The following is a 17371-nucleotide window of genomic DNA, read 5'->3' on the forward strand; positions in this document are numbered from 1 at the left end:
GTATCTGCAACATTAAACACTAGATGACAAAGCAATGGTTTCCAAGTTCTCAGAAAAACAAATGTTTAACCTATAATTCTATACCCACCCCAACTATCATTTAAATGTGAAAGAAGAATAAAGACATTTTAATACACTTACGGTTGCAGACAGCTTCTCATTCCATGAACCCTTCCCTAGGAAGTTATCCAAGGATTTTTTTCTGGCAAAATGAGGAGTTAACAAATAAATAACTACACAGACAAAACCTAGTGGATACAACTGAGATCTATGAAAGGAAGTTCCAGGATATGAGTTATGCAAAAGAGCAACCAATCCAATTGAAGCAAAATTATGGAGAGTTTCAGAAAAAAAGAATTCAATAAAACAGAAAGTATAATGAGAACTTAAATATATATATGGACAAGATAAACGCCAGTAGGAGGAGAAAGAACAGGCCTTTGGAACTCAAGGACAAACACCACAAGAAAGTGATGGTCCAAATATGATACAATTTTAAGCAGGTTCCCTTCCCCACCCTACTTAGTAGATGACCACTTCTTCTTCCACCCCCTCTAGCTTCTGGAGAAAATGAACCAAAGGCTCTGGACTTAAGAGCACCACATAAAAGAGCCCTTTGGCAAGATGCTAGGATGATGACAGAGGAATTTGGTAAAAGTTTGCAAAATGAACAGTAGCTCCCTAGCCTCTTCCACCCACCACCCTACTCCCAGCTCTAGAATGTCAGCAGCTAGGCTTACAACCCTGAACCCACCACAACACAGCCCAAGCCAGGAGATAGGAGCATCCTTCTCTTGAGGAACTGAAGCACCTCAAAGGTAAGACCTCAGGTTCTGACACTGAGCACCCCAATGAAAATGCCAGCTGTCCCCCTGCAATTACCCTACAGTGAGATCCACTAAATGACAAGCCATAATGAGATATAAAATAGTTTATAAAGAATAAGAAAAGTAGAGAATCAATGAAGGAGATAGGAGAAAAAAAACTGTGGAGAGAAAATAACAACAATTACATTTTTTAAAAAAGTTAAAATGGAAACAAAAGACATGGTCTCCAGACATTAAAAGTTCATCAAGTGCTCAGAGGAAAAAAAAAAGTGTATTGTGGTGAAATTTGGGAATAGTGGGAATAAATGGAAACTCCCAGGAAGGAAAAGTAGGGCACATACAAAGGATTGGGAAAAAGAAAGACCAGAATTCCCACAAGAGCATTAGAAATTGGAGTGACAAAAATGGAGTGAAAACTTTAAATTTTTTAGTGAAAATGATTCATCCAGTCCAAAGTTCTTAACCCAGCCAATTTGGCAATCAAATGTAATTGTTAAAAAAAAAAAAAAAAAAGAGGCTATTTCATGAAAAATCTCCAAAAAAAAAAAAGGTAACAGCCTTGACAGCCTTCCTGTAGCTACTGGAGGATGTGCTCTAGCAAAATGGGGGAGGAAACCAAAAAAGAGGCAACCACAGAACCTAGAAAACGAAGGATCAGCACAGAGAGAGGCAAGTGAGATTCCTGGGGCAACAGCGGGGCAGCAGGCCCAGAGGGCTCCCATACAGATGACTCCAAGGGGTGGGGAAATGGAATCCTGAGTTCATCGGATGGGTGAAAATTCATATTGAGATTTCTTGAGCCCTTAGAGGATAAGGGAAGGCAGAAGCAGACTCAAAGAAAACAAAGGAAATGAAAACAAGGTAGTGATTTAATTCCAGGAAAATCACTGCTGTACAAAGGAGGAAATCTAATCACGATACAGTACTTGTGCCTCAGCTGCTAACAATACTGTCATAACCATACCATGAAAATATCAGAAAAGGATTTGAGCACAACTTGTGAAGCAAATGCTAGACTCCTCACTGACTAAGACAGGAAGTCATAAATAATGTCTTCATTTGGTTAATTTATACAGTATGCTTTAAAAATATAGAGGTAAATACCAGAAGAGATAGCTAAAAAGAATTTTAAATTATTGCCCCTGGGAAGCAGGGTCAGGAGACTGCTGGTTTTTCTTACTAATTTTTAATATTCTATTTATGTTTTCCAATTGTAGTAAAAATAATGTGATAGAAATTGTTCTTAATGGATTAGTGATGACTAATAACAATAGCTAACTATCACTGAGCACTTACTGTGTGCCAGGAGAGCTGAGAGCTTTACACACGTTTCTTGTGTAATCCTTGCCTGTGATCTCTAGGTCAATAGACTAAATGTTTGGGTCCATGAAAAATTCACATGTTGAAAGCTAACCCCAAACGTGATGGTACTTGGAGTCTGGGGCCTTTGGGAGGTGACTGGGTCATGAAGGTGAAGCCCTTATGAATGGGATTAGTGCCCTTACAGAAAGGATCCTAGGGAGATACCTCACCCCCACCATGTGAGGACACAGCCAGAGACAGCCATTTATGATCCAAAGAGCAGGTCCTCACAAGACACCGAATCTGCTAGCACCTTGATCTTGGACTTCCCAGCCTCCGGAATCGTGAGAAATAAACTTCTGTTGTTTCTAAGCCATCTAGTCTATGGTGTTCGCTTACAGCAGCCTGAACGGATTTATATACTGATACGTGTCAGCCATGCCTCAGTTTTGCCCTCTGTAAAATCAGAATAATGATAGTACCTACCTGATTAGGCCTGTTATGAGGATTAATGAGTTAATATACGTAAAGCATTTAGAAGAATGCTTGGCACGCACTAGTGTTAATATAAGGGTTAGCTACACTTTGAACATCACCATCATTATTATTATTGTGACAGAAAGTTTCCAACCCAGATCGTTACATAAAAAAAAAAAAAAGCTCAGAAAAGAATGTATAGGGACTTCCCTGGTGGTGCAGTGGTTAAGAATCCACCTGCCATTGCAGGGGACACGGGTTTGAGCCCTGGTCCGGGAAGATCCCACATGCCGCGGAGCAGCTAAGCCCGTGAGCCACAACTACTGAGCCCACGAGCCACAACTACTGAAGCCCGCGTGCCTAGAGCCCATGCTCCACAACAAGAGAAGCCACCGCAATGAGAAGCGCGCGCACCGCAACGAAGAGTAACCCCCGCTCGCCGCAACTAGAGAAAGCCCGTGCGCAGCAACGAAGACCCAACACAGTCATAAATAAATAAATAGATATATAGACAAATAAATAAATAAAAAAGAAAAGCATGTATAGAATGCTACCTTTTGGATATAACACAGAAAACACTGAAAATACACATTCATAGTTTCTTGTATAAGGAACATCCTTGGAAGGGTACACAAGAGATGAATTAAAGTGGTTCCCTGGTTTGTCTTTGGGGAGAAGTGGGGTGGAGGCCTTGGGACACACTGTATTTTCATTGAACTTTGTTTTGAAACTGTGTGAATGTACCACCTATTCAAAACATTACATTAAAAAAAAGAAGAACAGTTTCCATTAAGCCAACTAGCATTTCCTCCTCACGTACTGTAACCCAAATGTCATGGGAGACGTTGCGAGGGTCAAAAGGGACACAGACAACGGAGAGACGGAGGCCTCTGCCCAAGAGAGTGCAGCTCTACCAGGACAGAAACGCAGACGTAGTGAGCCCCGCATGGAGGGAGGGACGCAAGCCGAACCGTGGGATCCAAACACCGCAGAGCTCCGCACTTCAATCATGACCAGGATGAGATGAGACACCTCTTCCAAGATACTTACCCTGTTGTATACGGGATGTTTATGCCACCTAGATTGATACTTTCACATCCAACAATAAACAGGGTTGAAAAGCACAGTAAAGACACACCACTGCAGATCATCGCTAGTTTTGCAGATTCCCTTGCACCAAGTTTCAATTTTTTTATGATGTAGCCTCCAAGGACAATCCCAACACCGGCACTGGGGACGATGATGACGCCTGGAGAGAAGGGAAGGACAGGATTAATTTGAAGGAATGTATACTATTGTTTATTGTCTAATTATCCTGTTTCTACTTATTAGTGCGAAGGGAAAGAATTTTAAAAGCACTATAATCAATAAATCTTTAATGTTCGTGATTTTATAGTATAGCTTATTTTCAACACATACAGCCAACAAAGAACTCATATCCAGAATGTGCAAGAACTTTCAAAGCCATAAAATAAAGACAAGCAACCCATGAGAGAGTGAGCAAAACTTAAATGGGGCTTCACTTAGGAGGAAATTCAGCTGACCCATTAACTCAGAAAGGTGTTCAGCCTCCTTACTAAGAGAGAAACACAAATTAAAGCCACAGTGAAATACTACTCCATGCCAACCATGTCAGTAAAAGTGGAAAAGTCTGACCATACCACATATTGGCAAAGATACAGAGCAATGGGCACCCTCTACAAGGCTGGTGGGATGTAAATTGCGACAGACACTTTGAAAGACAGTTTAGCATTATCTGGTAGAGTTGAAGATATATACACCCTGTGACAGGCAGTTCCATTCCTGGATCTATACCCTGAGGAAATTCATGCACATGGGGACCAAAAGAAGTGTATAAGATATCTGAAGCACCATAATAGCCCCAAACTGGAAATAAACCAAACATCCATTAATAGATACATTACATGCAGTAAATTCATGTAATGAAATGCTGCGATACAATAATAAAAATGAGGACACATAATCACATACAAACACAATGTTGAATAAAGGAAGTAAAACACAACAGAAAACATGATCTGACTGTATAAAGGTCAGAAACAGGTAAAACTAAATGATTTGTTTAGAAATGAATACATAGGTAGTGCAACTATGAAGAAAAGATAGTAGGGGGATGGGTGGGATCTGGAAAGGATACAGGGGGCTCCTGGAGGACTGAAAATACTCCTTTTCATGACCTGGGCAGTAGTTACACAAGTGTTCACTTTAGGATTATTCATTATCCCTAAGTCTTTTTTTTTTTTGAAGTCTAGTTGATTTACAATGTTGTGTTAGTTTCAGGTGTACAGCAAAGTGATTCAGTTATATACATATGTATATATATTCTTTTTCATATTCTCTTCCGTTTTTGTTTATTACAGGATTTTTAATATAGTTCCCTGTGCTATACAATAGGACCTTGTTGTTTATCTACTTTATATATAGTAGTGTTTATATGTTAATCCCAAATTCCTAATTTATCCCTTCCCCGCCCTTTCCCCTTTGGTAACCATATGTTTCTTTTCTATGTCTGTAAGTCTGTTTCTGTTTTGTACATTAACTTCATTTGTATTATATATATATATACACACACACACACACACACATATATATATATTGGCCATGCCACGTGGCATGTGGGATCTTAGTTCCCTGACCAGCAATCGAACCCACGCTCCCTGCAATGAGAGTGCGGAGTCCTAACCACTGGACCACCAGTGAATTCCCTGTATTATATTTTAGGTTCTACATATAAGTGAGCTAAGTTTTGATTAATGCACTTCTGTGTGCATTATATTTCACAGTTAAAAAAAAAAGCTAAAAAATTAGTCATATCGCCTGCCCCACGAACCTTACAATCTAAAAGAGAAAGAAACAAAACAAATTAAAGTATGATAAGAAAATTATACAAAGGGCAGGGAGAATACAGGAAAAGAAGTACCTGAGTCTTCCCTGGGAGAAATCAGGGAGGACATCACAGAAGTGGCAGTATTTGAGCTGACATTCGACAGATGAGACAGAATCTGTCCAATGTGCCAGCACAGAGAAAATATCCTGCACAAAGGAAATATATGCAAAGGGGCAAAAGATAACGGAATTGAAGATTCAGAGGAGTCCAAGCTATGGGAGTATGGAATGCAAGCTACTGGGGCGTGGCGGGACATGGGCAAGAGATGTAAAGCGAGCGAGACCGTGAAGGATCACGGAGAGGAGCTCGGGTTGTACCTCTGGGCAATGGGAGGCCACCAGGGAATTTGAAGCCAGGGTCAGAGAGGATGGGAGGTGTGTGTGACAAAGATTATTGCTGGCGGTGAGATGCAGTCAACACTAGAATCAGAGACATGGCTGGGAGAGCACTGCAAAGGTCCAGGTGAGTCACAGTCAGGCTCCACACCGACAGCACAGCCAACAAGCTGAGGAGGGGACGGGGACACCCGAAAGGTGGCAGGGGTCCAGAAAATGAGGAGGAAAGGACTGGGGGAGAGCAGCTCTCGAATCCCACGGTAGACACACCACGTGTGAAGGGCCCGGGAGATACGCCTCACGCAGTGATCCCTGCCCCACGAGCCCAGGAAGAGCTGGTCTGGGACATTCCTAACAGGTGGCAGAATTTATGGCATAGAAGGGATGTTCCAACAAGACTGAGCAAAGTCAGAAGAGCAGAGGAAGACGAAGCCTGAAAGGAGATCTTGGCGAGAGCAATTTTAAGGGTGTTGTGAAGGTGGAAGCCAGGCTGCAATGGGTGAAACGGTCAGTTGTGGAGATTTAGAGGCTGGAATTCAGACTCTTTCTAGAACTCAGACTATATATAAAAGGAAAAGGGGGTACGGGTCTAGAGCTAGAGGGGAGCCAAGGCGGAGCTGGAGCCTGGGGAGTTTTGCTTGTTTGCTGATATATGGAGGGGACTTAAGCGTATTTTTATTTTGGCCGCACCATGTGGCTTGTGGGATCTTAGTTCCCCGACCAGGGACTGAACCTGGCCCCTGGCAGTGAAAGCACCGAGTCCTAACCACTGGACCTCCAGGGAATTCCTTTAAGCATACTTATATGCTCGCAAAGAGACCAAAAAGGAATGGGAGATTGAGTGGGGAGAAAAAGGGTTATCTAACGTCAAGGCAAGATCCTTGAGAAGTCAGAAGAATATAGAATTAATAGCACAGATGATCAGATCAGCCCCGGAGAGGGAGAGCGAGAACCCTGCATCTGGGCCGGGAATCAGATTTGGGAGCAGGGGGTGGGAGGATAAATCAATGGGCAGGTGGTAGCTCCTCGAATGGTAGTTTTTCGTTTTGTTGTTGTTGTTATTTTGGAAACATCATGCAATACATGATGGACTAGAACACTTGAAAAGCACAGAGAAATATGAAGGACCAAAAACCCACAACTTACATTCTGGCATATCTCACTCCAGTCTTTTTTCTATGCTTTTTTTCCCCCCTTAAGAATTGATAACATGTGTAGATTCTTTATATGTATATATACACACATATAGCTTCGGTTTGGGAAGAGATACGGATAACTTTAAATATAGCCAAAGGTTGGAATAACCATTGTAGGAAAGTAAAGAGCGGGCTAAGTTAGAACATGTACACGGCTTTGCAAATGGAGAGGATGGTGGGTCCAGGTGCTATGAGATTCCAGAAGCCTGCAGCTGCATCAGTGTGCATGCCTGGATGGCTCGCTCCTCCTGTGTGTCCCACAGCCCACGTGAAGGAGCAAAGAGGGAGGATTAGATTAATCTAAAGTCTGAGCTTTGCCTGGGTTGACAGGGAAAAAAAAATAGTGTTTATCTTGTAATCCTCACCATGGTCCTGACTTTATTAAACCAGTAATGGCTCTTTTACAGATGAGGAAGTGACCAGCCCAGTAATGCACACAGGGCAGGGAGAGCGAGAATGAAAACTGAGGTCTCTGGCTCCCAGCCCAGGGTGCTCTCCACAGCACCACAGCTGCCTCTTAGAACCAGCGGGTACTGGAAGCTTTGGGGTAAGTTGACCAGAGCTCTGGGCTTAGATGAGCTGGTTATTAAATTATCCTCCTCATTAGAGAATAGTCCACATTCTATCTACATGACTAAATAGGCAAAGCTTTACGTTCAGAGTGAAATGATCCATTAATAAAATTCCTATTTCAATTGAGCGATTTATATATCGATATTAGAGTTATAGATACCGTGCTAGACCCTGGGATAGCAACAAAACAAATCCCCACGCTCACAGCTGAGTCCTAATTTAAAAGCAGTATAATTTATCTGACTATGCATCCTAACTAGTATTCAACTCTTAAAAACAAAAAATGTGTCATTAGCATGAGGTCTCGTCAGAGTGAAGATCTATTAAAATTTCCTACTGATGTCCCCCGTCCTCTAAATCTCACTGCACTACCAAAACGGAAAGACTGACTATGCCTTCAGGGGAATCTGTACAACGCTCAGATCTCCAGTTAGAGTAGGACACCCAAATGTCTTGGTGTTGCAGTTTTAGGGGAATGGAATAAGTAGGTAAGATCTGGTGCCGAGTGTGTGGTGGGGTGACGCAGGGGGAGACAATACATCTCACCGGCTGCTGCTCTCCTGCCCTTCCCCGTGTCCCCAGACCCCCAGCGCCCCTCCTTCTGTCTCCCTCCTCTGAGCCTCTGCTCCGGAACCAGCCCCTTCCCAGCCGCTGCCGGACACCTGTTACCCTCGAGTTTCTGCTCCTCGCGCCCTCTAGTGGCCAAGACGCGCGGAGGGCGGGGTCAAGAGGGTGGGGAAAAGGCATCAACCGGGGTCCACGGACGCCTGTAGAACGAGCAGAGGAAGGAGGACAGAACAGCGGGGAGAAATGGGAGTGACTGGACCAAGCCCAGGGGCCCAGCCTAGGGCACAGGCGGGAGAGGATGGAGGCCAGTGCGACTGCAGATGTCTGAGACAATTCCAGGTAAGAGTGTGGGCCATGAAGATTCCAAGTTCGAATCTCAGCTCTGCCACCTACAAGCTGTCTGTCCTCAGGCAAGTTTCTGACATTCCGGGCCTTAGATTTTTCTGTAAAATATGGATAAGAGTAGTTTCTTCCTCATAGATTGTTAGGATTAAACGGGTTAAGGTACAGGAAGTGCTTGAAACAGTGCCTAGCCCATAGCATATACCCAATAAATGTTGGCAATTGACACAAGTATCCGCCTGCTATTAATGAGTTTAACATTTGAACAAATAAATATATTGGAATTATAATTAGGCAAGTTTTAGTATGCCATTTAATCTATAGAACTGAATTTAAAATACTACTCGTGGGGCTTCCCTGGTGGTGCAGTGGTTGGGAGTCCGCCTGCCAATGCAAGGGACACGGGTTCGAGCCCTGGTCCGGGAGGATCCCACGTGCCGCGGAGCAACTAAGCCCGTGCGCCACAACTACTGAGCCTGTTCTCTAGAGCCCACGAGCCACAACTACTGAGCCTGCGCTCTAGAGCCCGTGCTCCACAACAAGAGAAGCCACCGCAATGAGAAGCCCGCACACTGCAAGGAAGAGTAGCCCCTGCTCGCCGCAACTAGAGAAAGCCCGTGCGCAGCAATGATGACCCAATGCAGCCAAAAGAGTAATAATAAAATAAATTTTTAAAAAGGAAAGCATTAAAAAATATATCTTACTGTATGTTATATGGCAAAATTTTAAAAAATTAATAAAATAAAATATTACTCATAATTGTCCAACATAAACCTGTATGTGTTCTTCAACATATAAACCTTTGTTTGATATTTAGCTACTATGTCCTCTCAAACACATAAACCTCTGTTAGCTTTTGAGCTACTGTGTGTATATATCTGAATCTAAAGAAGTCATTGCTGCATAAGTATTGACCAGAGGACCCTGCTTCGTTCATAAAAGGTCTGAGCACACCCTACTGCTTTCCAGTAGGAAATCTTTTATCTATTTACTTAACCAAGCAGATTGACATGTTAATTGTCCTACTTCCTTTCTTTCCCTAATTTCAAGCATGATCCCCTTAGCATTCAATGTTGAAGTTTTTGCTCTGGGTCACAATATTGCTTACCCTTACAAAGTGTGGCTGGATGGAGTCAAAAGGTCTTTATGAAAAACGATATTTGGTGAATTACCAAATATTGAAGCTACTGATGCAATGTTTCCTCTTCACTCCAATTTTTGTCAATAGGCAGACATTATCTATTTTGCAAATAGACACATAAAATATGCCTAAACCTAATGCATCACTTGGAACACAGGAAAACCTTGAACTGGAAGACAGGAGGACAAAATTAGGTGACCCACTCATCAAGAATGCTTCAGGTTCGGGGAACTGCAATCGTGTTGCTATTGCTATTGTGAAGAATCACAACCTGCTTTCACGGGACCCAGTGCTTGCCCCCATCATAAGACCCGCCACCATCCACCGGGTTTACTTCTCTCTTTCCTGCTAGGCTGGAAGGTTCCTGTGCATGGTAGTAGGGACTATATCTTTATTATCTTCAGACCTTTCTAGCACTTACCAAGGCCTGGTGAATGTATGGATGAATAATTTTGTTATTTAGAATTTATTACATAAAATCCTCAAATGGCATTCATTTTTGTTTTCAATTATTCCTTGAAATAGGCCATATCTTGTTTTACAAATAGGAGATCTAAGATCTCATTTGGAGTTAAAATAACTTGCTAAAATCAGTTTAAAACTGGCACGCGCGCAATATCTAGACTGATGCCTAAAAAATCTCACTGTTATCAAAATTGACTTGGGCGTTATTAGCAGAAGCTTAACTGCCAAGCCACCACAGGTGACAAAGCGTGGAATGGGAATGCCAGTAGCCCTCTGATACCTCTTTTCTATGGTGAGATCACAATGGTGCAGACTGTCCTACTGTGGTGAATGAAGTTAGTATAGACAGATCCTCAGAATCTTAGATGTCCTCATGCTCTTTTCTCTAAATTCTCTGACCCTTTCTGTGTTTTCCACATCCAAAGTTTTCTTTAGGTAAGTTGAAAAGTCAATGGTTTGCAAACCTAAGACTATGAATCAATACAGACTATCATTGTAAGCCATTATGGCTTCCAGGTTCTGCCGTTGTCTTTGGGGAAGGCAGCCGGGACGGAAGGGGAGGAGAAAGCGGGGTGAGCACCTAGAAAAGAAGGAAGTACAATCGGTTCTCATGCCCATTCTCTCTCTCTCTCTCTTTCCGTCTCTCCCACCTTTCTCTTTCTTTCTGTACACATATACACTGCACACACACACACACACACACACACACACACACACACACACAGGTGTTAGCTATATGCCAGAAACTGTGATAACTGCTGTATGGATAGTATCTCATCTAATTCTCAAAACTGTATGCATTTTGAATTGCTCTGAAATCAGAATGTGTCTGACAATCAACAGGATCTCTATCTTGTGTCATTGTCTAATTAGAAGCATTTTTCTTTCACAGTAACTCAAAATCATGGGGCATCTTACAATGAATGGTGTCTTAGGTTGGAAAGAATACAGAAGTTTCTTTCCACGTCTCAGGTGAGGAAACATCTAGTGAGTGATAGAGCAGGGTAATAAACTCAAATTTATTTAACTTTTCCAAGTACTACGTTTCTAATCTTATGATACAAAATCAATGTTTTCCTGTCACCCAAGCCTAAATATTTTACCCCTTTAAGCTTCCACTTTCCCTTGCAAATATTTTCTTACAAGAAATTAATAACAATTATTGTCAGAGGGGAATAGAAGAAGAGAATATTTTTCAAGTTCGCACCTTGAAGCTAGCAAATTTTAAATGGTCTGAGAATACATAGCACAGTAAGTATACATTTTCACAAACTGCTCATAAATCCACAAAGTATCACAAAATCATAATATTTCATATTCCTCTTTCTCTTTCATATATCTCACTATCACCCTTGTAAGAAAATCTCAGAAATCCCTTCACCAACTATGAACGAGGTCCATCATTAGAATTAATTTATAGTGCCATTTTTATAATTTGGTGACTGTTTTAAGACAGTGACCAGACTATTTCTTTTGATCCATAATATTTCATAGCATAACATCAAGTCAAATTGTAAAGGATGCCCTGTTCGATTGGAATTAGGAGGGGCAGCCCGTGTATGTTGACCTGAACAGCGTGTGTCGGGCACCTGGAGAGAAGCCTATAGGTTGAGTGGCAGGATTTACAGAGGTTCTTTTTTTTAATTTTTTTTTTTTTTTGGCCATGCCACGTGGCATGTGGGATCTTAGTTCCCAGACCAGGGATCGAACCCACGCCCCCTGCAGTGGAAGCATGACATCTTAACCACTGGACTGTCAGGGAGATCCCAATATCAGCGTTCTTTTAGCAATTCTCCTGAGGCAGATAGGCTGTCAGGGTGGCCAGCCTCACACAGGGCTGCTGCAGACGGCCTGTCTGCCTCCACCACTTCAGTGAAGGACTCAGCGCCAGAAGCAGACCTTTCCAGCCACAGCTTCCTCTGTTGAGAACCCCGTGATGAACACAGTGGGGCTCAGATGGGACCCCCTGCAGCTCAGCAACAGAGCCTGCTCTGAAACATCTTGCGTGACCTTGCTGAAATGATTACTAAAGGCTTTCCAAGGAATTACACACCTCTGAAAACCTAGCCTCCATCACTTCAGCCTGAAGATATCAAAATCAAGCTCACACTGAACCTCCACCAGGGTAAATGGGTCTCACTCAACCACAGTAACACTCTCTGCAACTCTGCCAACACAGGGAAATGCCGTGCAGCACGAGAGAAATATGAGAACCCCAGTCTCAGGGATTCAAGTTCTTGGGAGCACTGAGGGGAAGGTAATAAAAAGGTACATTCAACAGAGAAAACAAGCCCACTTTTCATTTCAGGGTTCTGCAAAGCTCTGGCTGAAATAATACATAAAATCAAATGCCAAGCTGGGTCGTGAAAGGGATTCAAAAATCAAATCAAGTGACTATTTCATCCTGTATGGCTTAAAAACCTAAAAGAGTTTTCTGTATTCAGGCAATAAAACCACAAAGGGCAAAAATAACTTGAAAGGATGAAATGCAAAATAGCAAAGTGTTTACTTCTGTTTTTCACTGGCTCTGGGAAACTTAAGGTGAAACAGCAAAAGCGTTAAACAAATTATTGCAAGAGAAGGGGGGGGATTTTGTAGAGGCAATTTTACAGAAGACGAGCAGGGTCTTATTAACCTTTGCAGTTATCAAAAGAAGCCTCCAAGGAAGACCTTAGTGTTAAGTTACTAGACTCGGTTTCCGTTCAGAGAAGCAAAGCCTACAGATGTGGGCCAGTGCCAAAGACAAAACCCTCTTTGGAGGCCCTATGGGGGAGATCCATTTTCCCTCAGCACTTTTCAGCGTCTCCCCTTTCCATTGTTGTCCAAATCCAGCAGCTCTTGAGCCTTCGCATCGAGAGAGTTGATGGTCATTATGCCCAAGAATAGCTGAGCTACAAAACCTGGCAAAGCTATCCTTCCCCTGGGAGAAGTAAGCAGATTTTTCTTTCTTTCTTTTCTTCTTAGCTGAGTTGGGTCTTCGTTGCTGCACACGGGCTTTCTCTAGTTGTGGCGAGCGGGGGCTACGCTTGGTTGCGGTGCGCAGGCTTCTCATTGCGGTGGCTTCTCTTGTTGCGGAGCACGGGCTCTAGAGCGCAGGCTCAGTAGTTGTGGCGTGCAGGCTTAGCTGCTCCACGGCATGTGGGATCTTCCCGGACCAGGGATCGAACCCTCGTCCCCTGCATTGGCAGGCAGATTCTTAACCTCTGCACCACCAGGGACATCCAAGCAGATTTTTCAAACTCTATTTATCCAAAAAAATGTTTGAGACCAACTTCTACACACCTAACCTTACTTGTTAGAGTGCTTTTGCCCCACTATGGCCAAGCGAAAAGTTGGCTCATTAAAAACCATGTTAATTCTGCCAAATGAATAAGGAGGACCAGAGCGGCCATTTAATAAAGATCGTCAGCTCACTAAGTGCTCTGTTTATTCTTTCTTTCTTTTTTTTATTGACAGCTACGTTGAGCTATAAGTCACATACCATACAATTCACCTACTTGAATAAGTGTACCATTCAATGTTTTTTAGTATATTCACAGAGATATGCAACCATCACCACAATCAGTTTCAGAATATTTTCATGACCCTAGAAAGAAACCCTGTACCCATTAGCTATCAAGCTCATTTCTTCCTACGCCCCTTCCTCAGCCCTAGACAACCACTAATTTACTTTCAGTCTCTACAGATTTGCCTATTCTAGATGTTTCAGATAAATGGAGTCGTAAAATATGTCCGGCTTCTATCACTTAGCATAATGTTTTCAACACTCATCCACGCTGTGGCACGTGTCAGTACTTCATGGCCTATCTGTGGCCAAACAATGGCCTATCTATGGCCAAACATGGCCTATCTATGGCCAAACAATAATCCATTGTACTAACAGACTACATCTGACTTATCCATTCATCAGTTGATGGACATTTGAGTTGTTTCTGTTTTTGGCTATTAGAATAATGTTGCTATGAACATTCATGTACAAGTTTTTATGTGGACATATGTTTTCATTTCTCTTGGACATATGCCTAGAGATGGAATTTCTGGATCATATAGTAATTCTACGCTTGAGGAAATGCCAAACTGCTTTCCAATACAGCTGCATCATTTGACGTTCCTACTGCCAGTGTGTGAGGTTCCAATTGCTCCACATCTTCACCAGCGTTTGTTATTTCCACAAATAATATTTGATTACAGACATCCAAGCGGGTGTAAAGTGGTATCTCATTATGATTTTGATTTGTATTTTCCTGATAACTAATAAGACTGAGCATCTGTTCATGTGGCCACTTGTACACCTTCTTTGGAGAAATATCAATTCAGATCCTTTGCCCATTTTTTTAAATTGGGTTATTTTTCTTTTTATTCTTGAATTTTAAGAATTCTTCATGTAAGGTACAGATAGGACCCAAATTCCATGTCTCCTACCTCTGTTGCATTGAGGCCTCTCCATCAGCTTCACCTACAGCTTCTGCGGAGGTTTGCAACAAGCAGCTGATGGGAAGGAGAAAACCCCAGGCCTGGTCCATAGACGGGTAGACTCAATGTATTTGTGCAAGTTGAAAATGGACCTTTACACTACAGCCCATTCAGGGGTGGCTCCAAGAGAAAGGGGGGAACAGAACGGAGAAATACGAATATTTTCAAATCGTGAATTTATACTAATATTACTAATTCAAGTTAACATTATAGGAGTTTTACTTAACTCCTTTGACTTCTTAATACTAACTGTACGTATGCATAATTTACATGCAATAAAATTCACTTGTTTTAGGTATACAACTGTGTAACACCCAACACCCTAAGATGTTCCCTCATTCTCCTCTGCAACTGGTCCCATCTCTTGACCCTTAACCTCTGGCAACTACTGACCTGCTTTCTGTCACTTTAGTTTTGCCTTTTGTGGAATTTTATATAAATGGTATATGATATATAGTCTTTTTTGTTTGACCTCTTAGCCTAATGCTTTTGAGATTCATCCATATTTTTGCATATATTAATATTACATTCATTTTTACTGCTGAATTAGCATGGACATACCACAATTTGTTTGTCCACTCACCAGTTGATGGACATACAGATTGTTTTCAGTTTGGGGCTATTGTGAATAAAGCAGCTATAAACATTCCAAAAAAAGAATTCCTCATGTAGAATATAAATTCTATGTAAGGGATACAAGTCCCTTATCAGATATGTGTTTTGCAAATACCTTCTCCCATCCTGTGGGTTGTTTTTTAACTTTTTTGGTGATGTCCTTTGATGTATAAAAGTTTTTACTTTTGATAAGATCCAATTTATTCTTTCTTTGGTTGCATTATCTAATTCAAGGTCACAAAGATTTAGGCTTGTTTACTTCTAAGAGTGTTATAATTTTAGGTCTTCCATGAAGACCTTTACTCCATTTTGAGTTCATTTTTATATATATGGTGTGAGGTAGAGGTCCAACTACATTCTTTTGCATGTGGCTATCCAGTTACCCCCGTACCATTTTTTGAAAAGATTATTCTCTCCTCATTGAATGGTCTTGACATCCTTGTTGAAAACTGGTTGACTATAGATGTATGGGTTTATTTCCGGACTCTCAATTCTTTTCCATTGATGTTTATGTCTACTTTAAGTAGGTACCATACTGTCTTGATTACTGTTGCTTTTTATTAAGTCTTGAAATCAAGAAGTCTAGGTGCTCCAACTTTGGTCTTTGTCAGGATTGTTTTGGCTATTCTAGGTCACTTGCATTTCTAAATGAGTTTTAGGATCAGCTTGTCAATTTCTTCAAAGAAGCCAGCTGGAATCTTGACAGGGATTTGTTGAATCTATCTGGTGAGTACGGCCATCTTAGTAACATTGTGTTCCAATTCAAGAACATGAGATGTCTTTCTATTTATTTAGGTCTTCTTTAATTTTTAAACAATATTTTGTGGGTTTCAGAATATAAGTTTTGCACTTCTTTTGTTAAATCTATTTCTAAGTATTTCATTCTTTCATGCTGGTGTAAATGCAATTGTTTCCTTAATTTCTTTTTTGTTCATTGTTAGTGTATAGAAATACAGTTGATGTTTGCGTACAGGCATACCTTGTTTTATTGCACTTTGCAAATACTGCATTTTTTACAGATTGAAGGTCTGTGGCAATCCTGAGTCAAGTAAGTTTACCAGTGCCATTTTTCCAACAGTATTTGCTCACTTTCTGTCTCTCTGTATCACATTTTGGTAATTCTTGCAACATTTCAAGCCCTCCCCCAGCAAAAAGATTATGACTCGCTGAAAGCTCAGATGATGGTTAGCATTTTTTAGCAATAAAATATTTTTAATTAAGGTATGTACATTGTTTTTTAGACTTAATCCTATTGTACACTTAATAGACTCCAGTAAACATAACTTTTATATGCACTGAGAAACAAAAAAAAAAAATTGTGTGGCTTGTTTTATTGCAATATTTGCTTAATTGCAGAACCTAACCCACAATATCTCCAAGGTATTTCTGTATTAATCTTGTATCTTGCAATCTCACTAAACTCATTTACTAGTTCTAATAATTTTTTAGTGCACTCCTTAGGATTTTCTTTATACAAGGATGCATAATCCATGAATAGAGATAGTTTTACATCTTTCTTTCCAATCTGGATGTCTTTTATTTCATTCTCCTGCCCTACTTTCCTGGCTAGAATCTCCAGCACAATGATGAATAGAAGTGCCAAGAGCAGACATCCTTGTCTTGTTCCTGATCTTAAGAGGAAAGCATCCAGTCTTTCATCACTAAGTATGATGTGGATTTTTTGTAGATGCCCTTTATTGCATTGTTTTTAAATCTCCAATCATTTAAATAGTAGTCGAGCTAAAATTCATTTTTGTGTTATTTACAAATATGTTAGGTATAACTTTCAGAAAGCTCATAAAAATATATAATTTTTAAAACATATATTTAATTTAACAAAAAACATTTACTGAGTAGCTACTATGTCTTGGCTCTGTTCCAGACTCTGAAGGTACTTAGTGAATAAAGCTGACAAAAAACCCTGCCCTCACTGAGTTTACAATCTACTGTGGGGAAAAGAGACAATAAACAATAAACCAATAACTAAGCAAACTGTACTGAATGTGAGAAGGTAAAGAAGCACCACAGAGAAAAATGTTCAGCCTAGCAAGGAAAATCAGGAGTTCTGGGAGAGGTGTCGTGTTTTTAAATGGGGCATACTGGGTAGGGTCTCATTGACAAGGGACCATTTGAGCAAAAACTTGGAGGAA

General features: G+C 41.1%; 1 protein-coding gene across 1 annotated transcript in view; it reads right to left on the reverse strand.

The window, feature by feature from the left end:
* The window catches only part of SLCO5A1 (solute carrier organic anion transporter family member 5A1), a gene marked incomplete at both ends in the record, with an annotated part of 119121 nt that overhangs the window by 20119 nt on the left and 81631 nt on the right, over nt 1-17371 (reverse strand). Inside the window, one exon of the mRNA XM_082858367.1 lies at nt 3657-3855. Coding sequence (XP_082714493.1) covers nt 3657-3855 — 199 coding nt within the window. The remainder of the gene's footprint in view (nt 1-3656; nt 3856-17371) is intronic.

Source organism: Leucopleurus acutus (genome assembly GCF_964270905.1).
Source record: "Leucopleurus acutus genome assembly, chromosome: 17".
Classification (NCBI taxonomy): domain Eukaryota; kingdom Metazoa; phylum Chordata; class Mammalia; order Artiodactyla; family Delphinidae; genus Leucopleurus; species Leucopleurus acutus.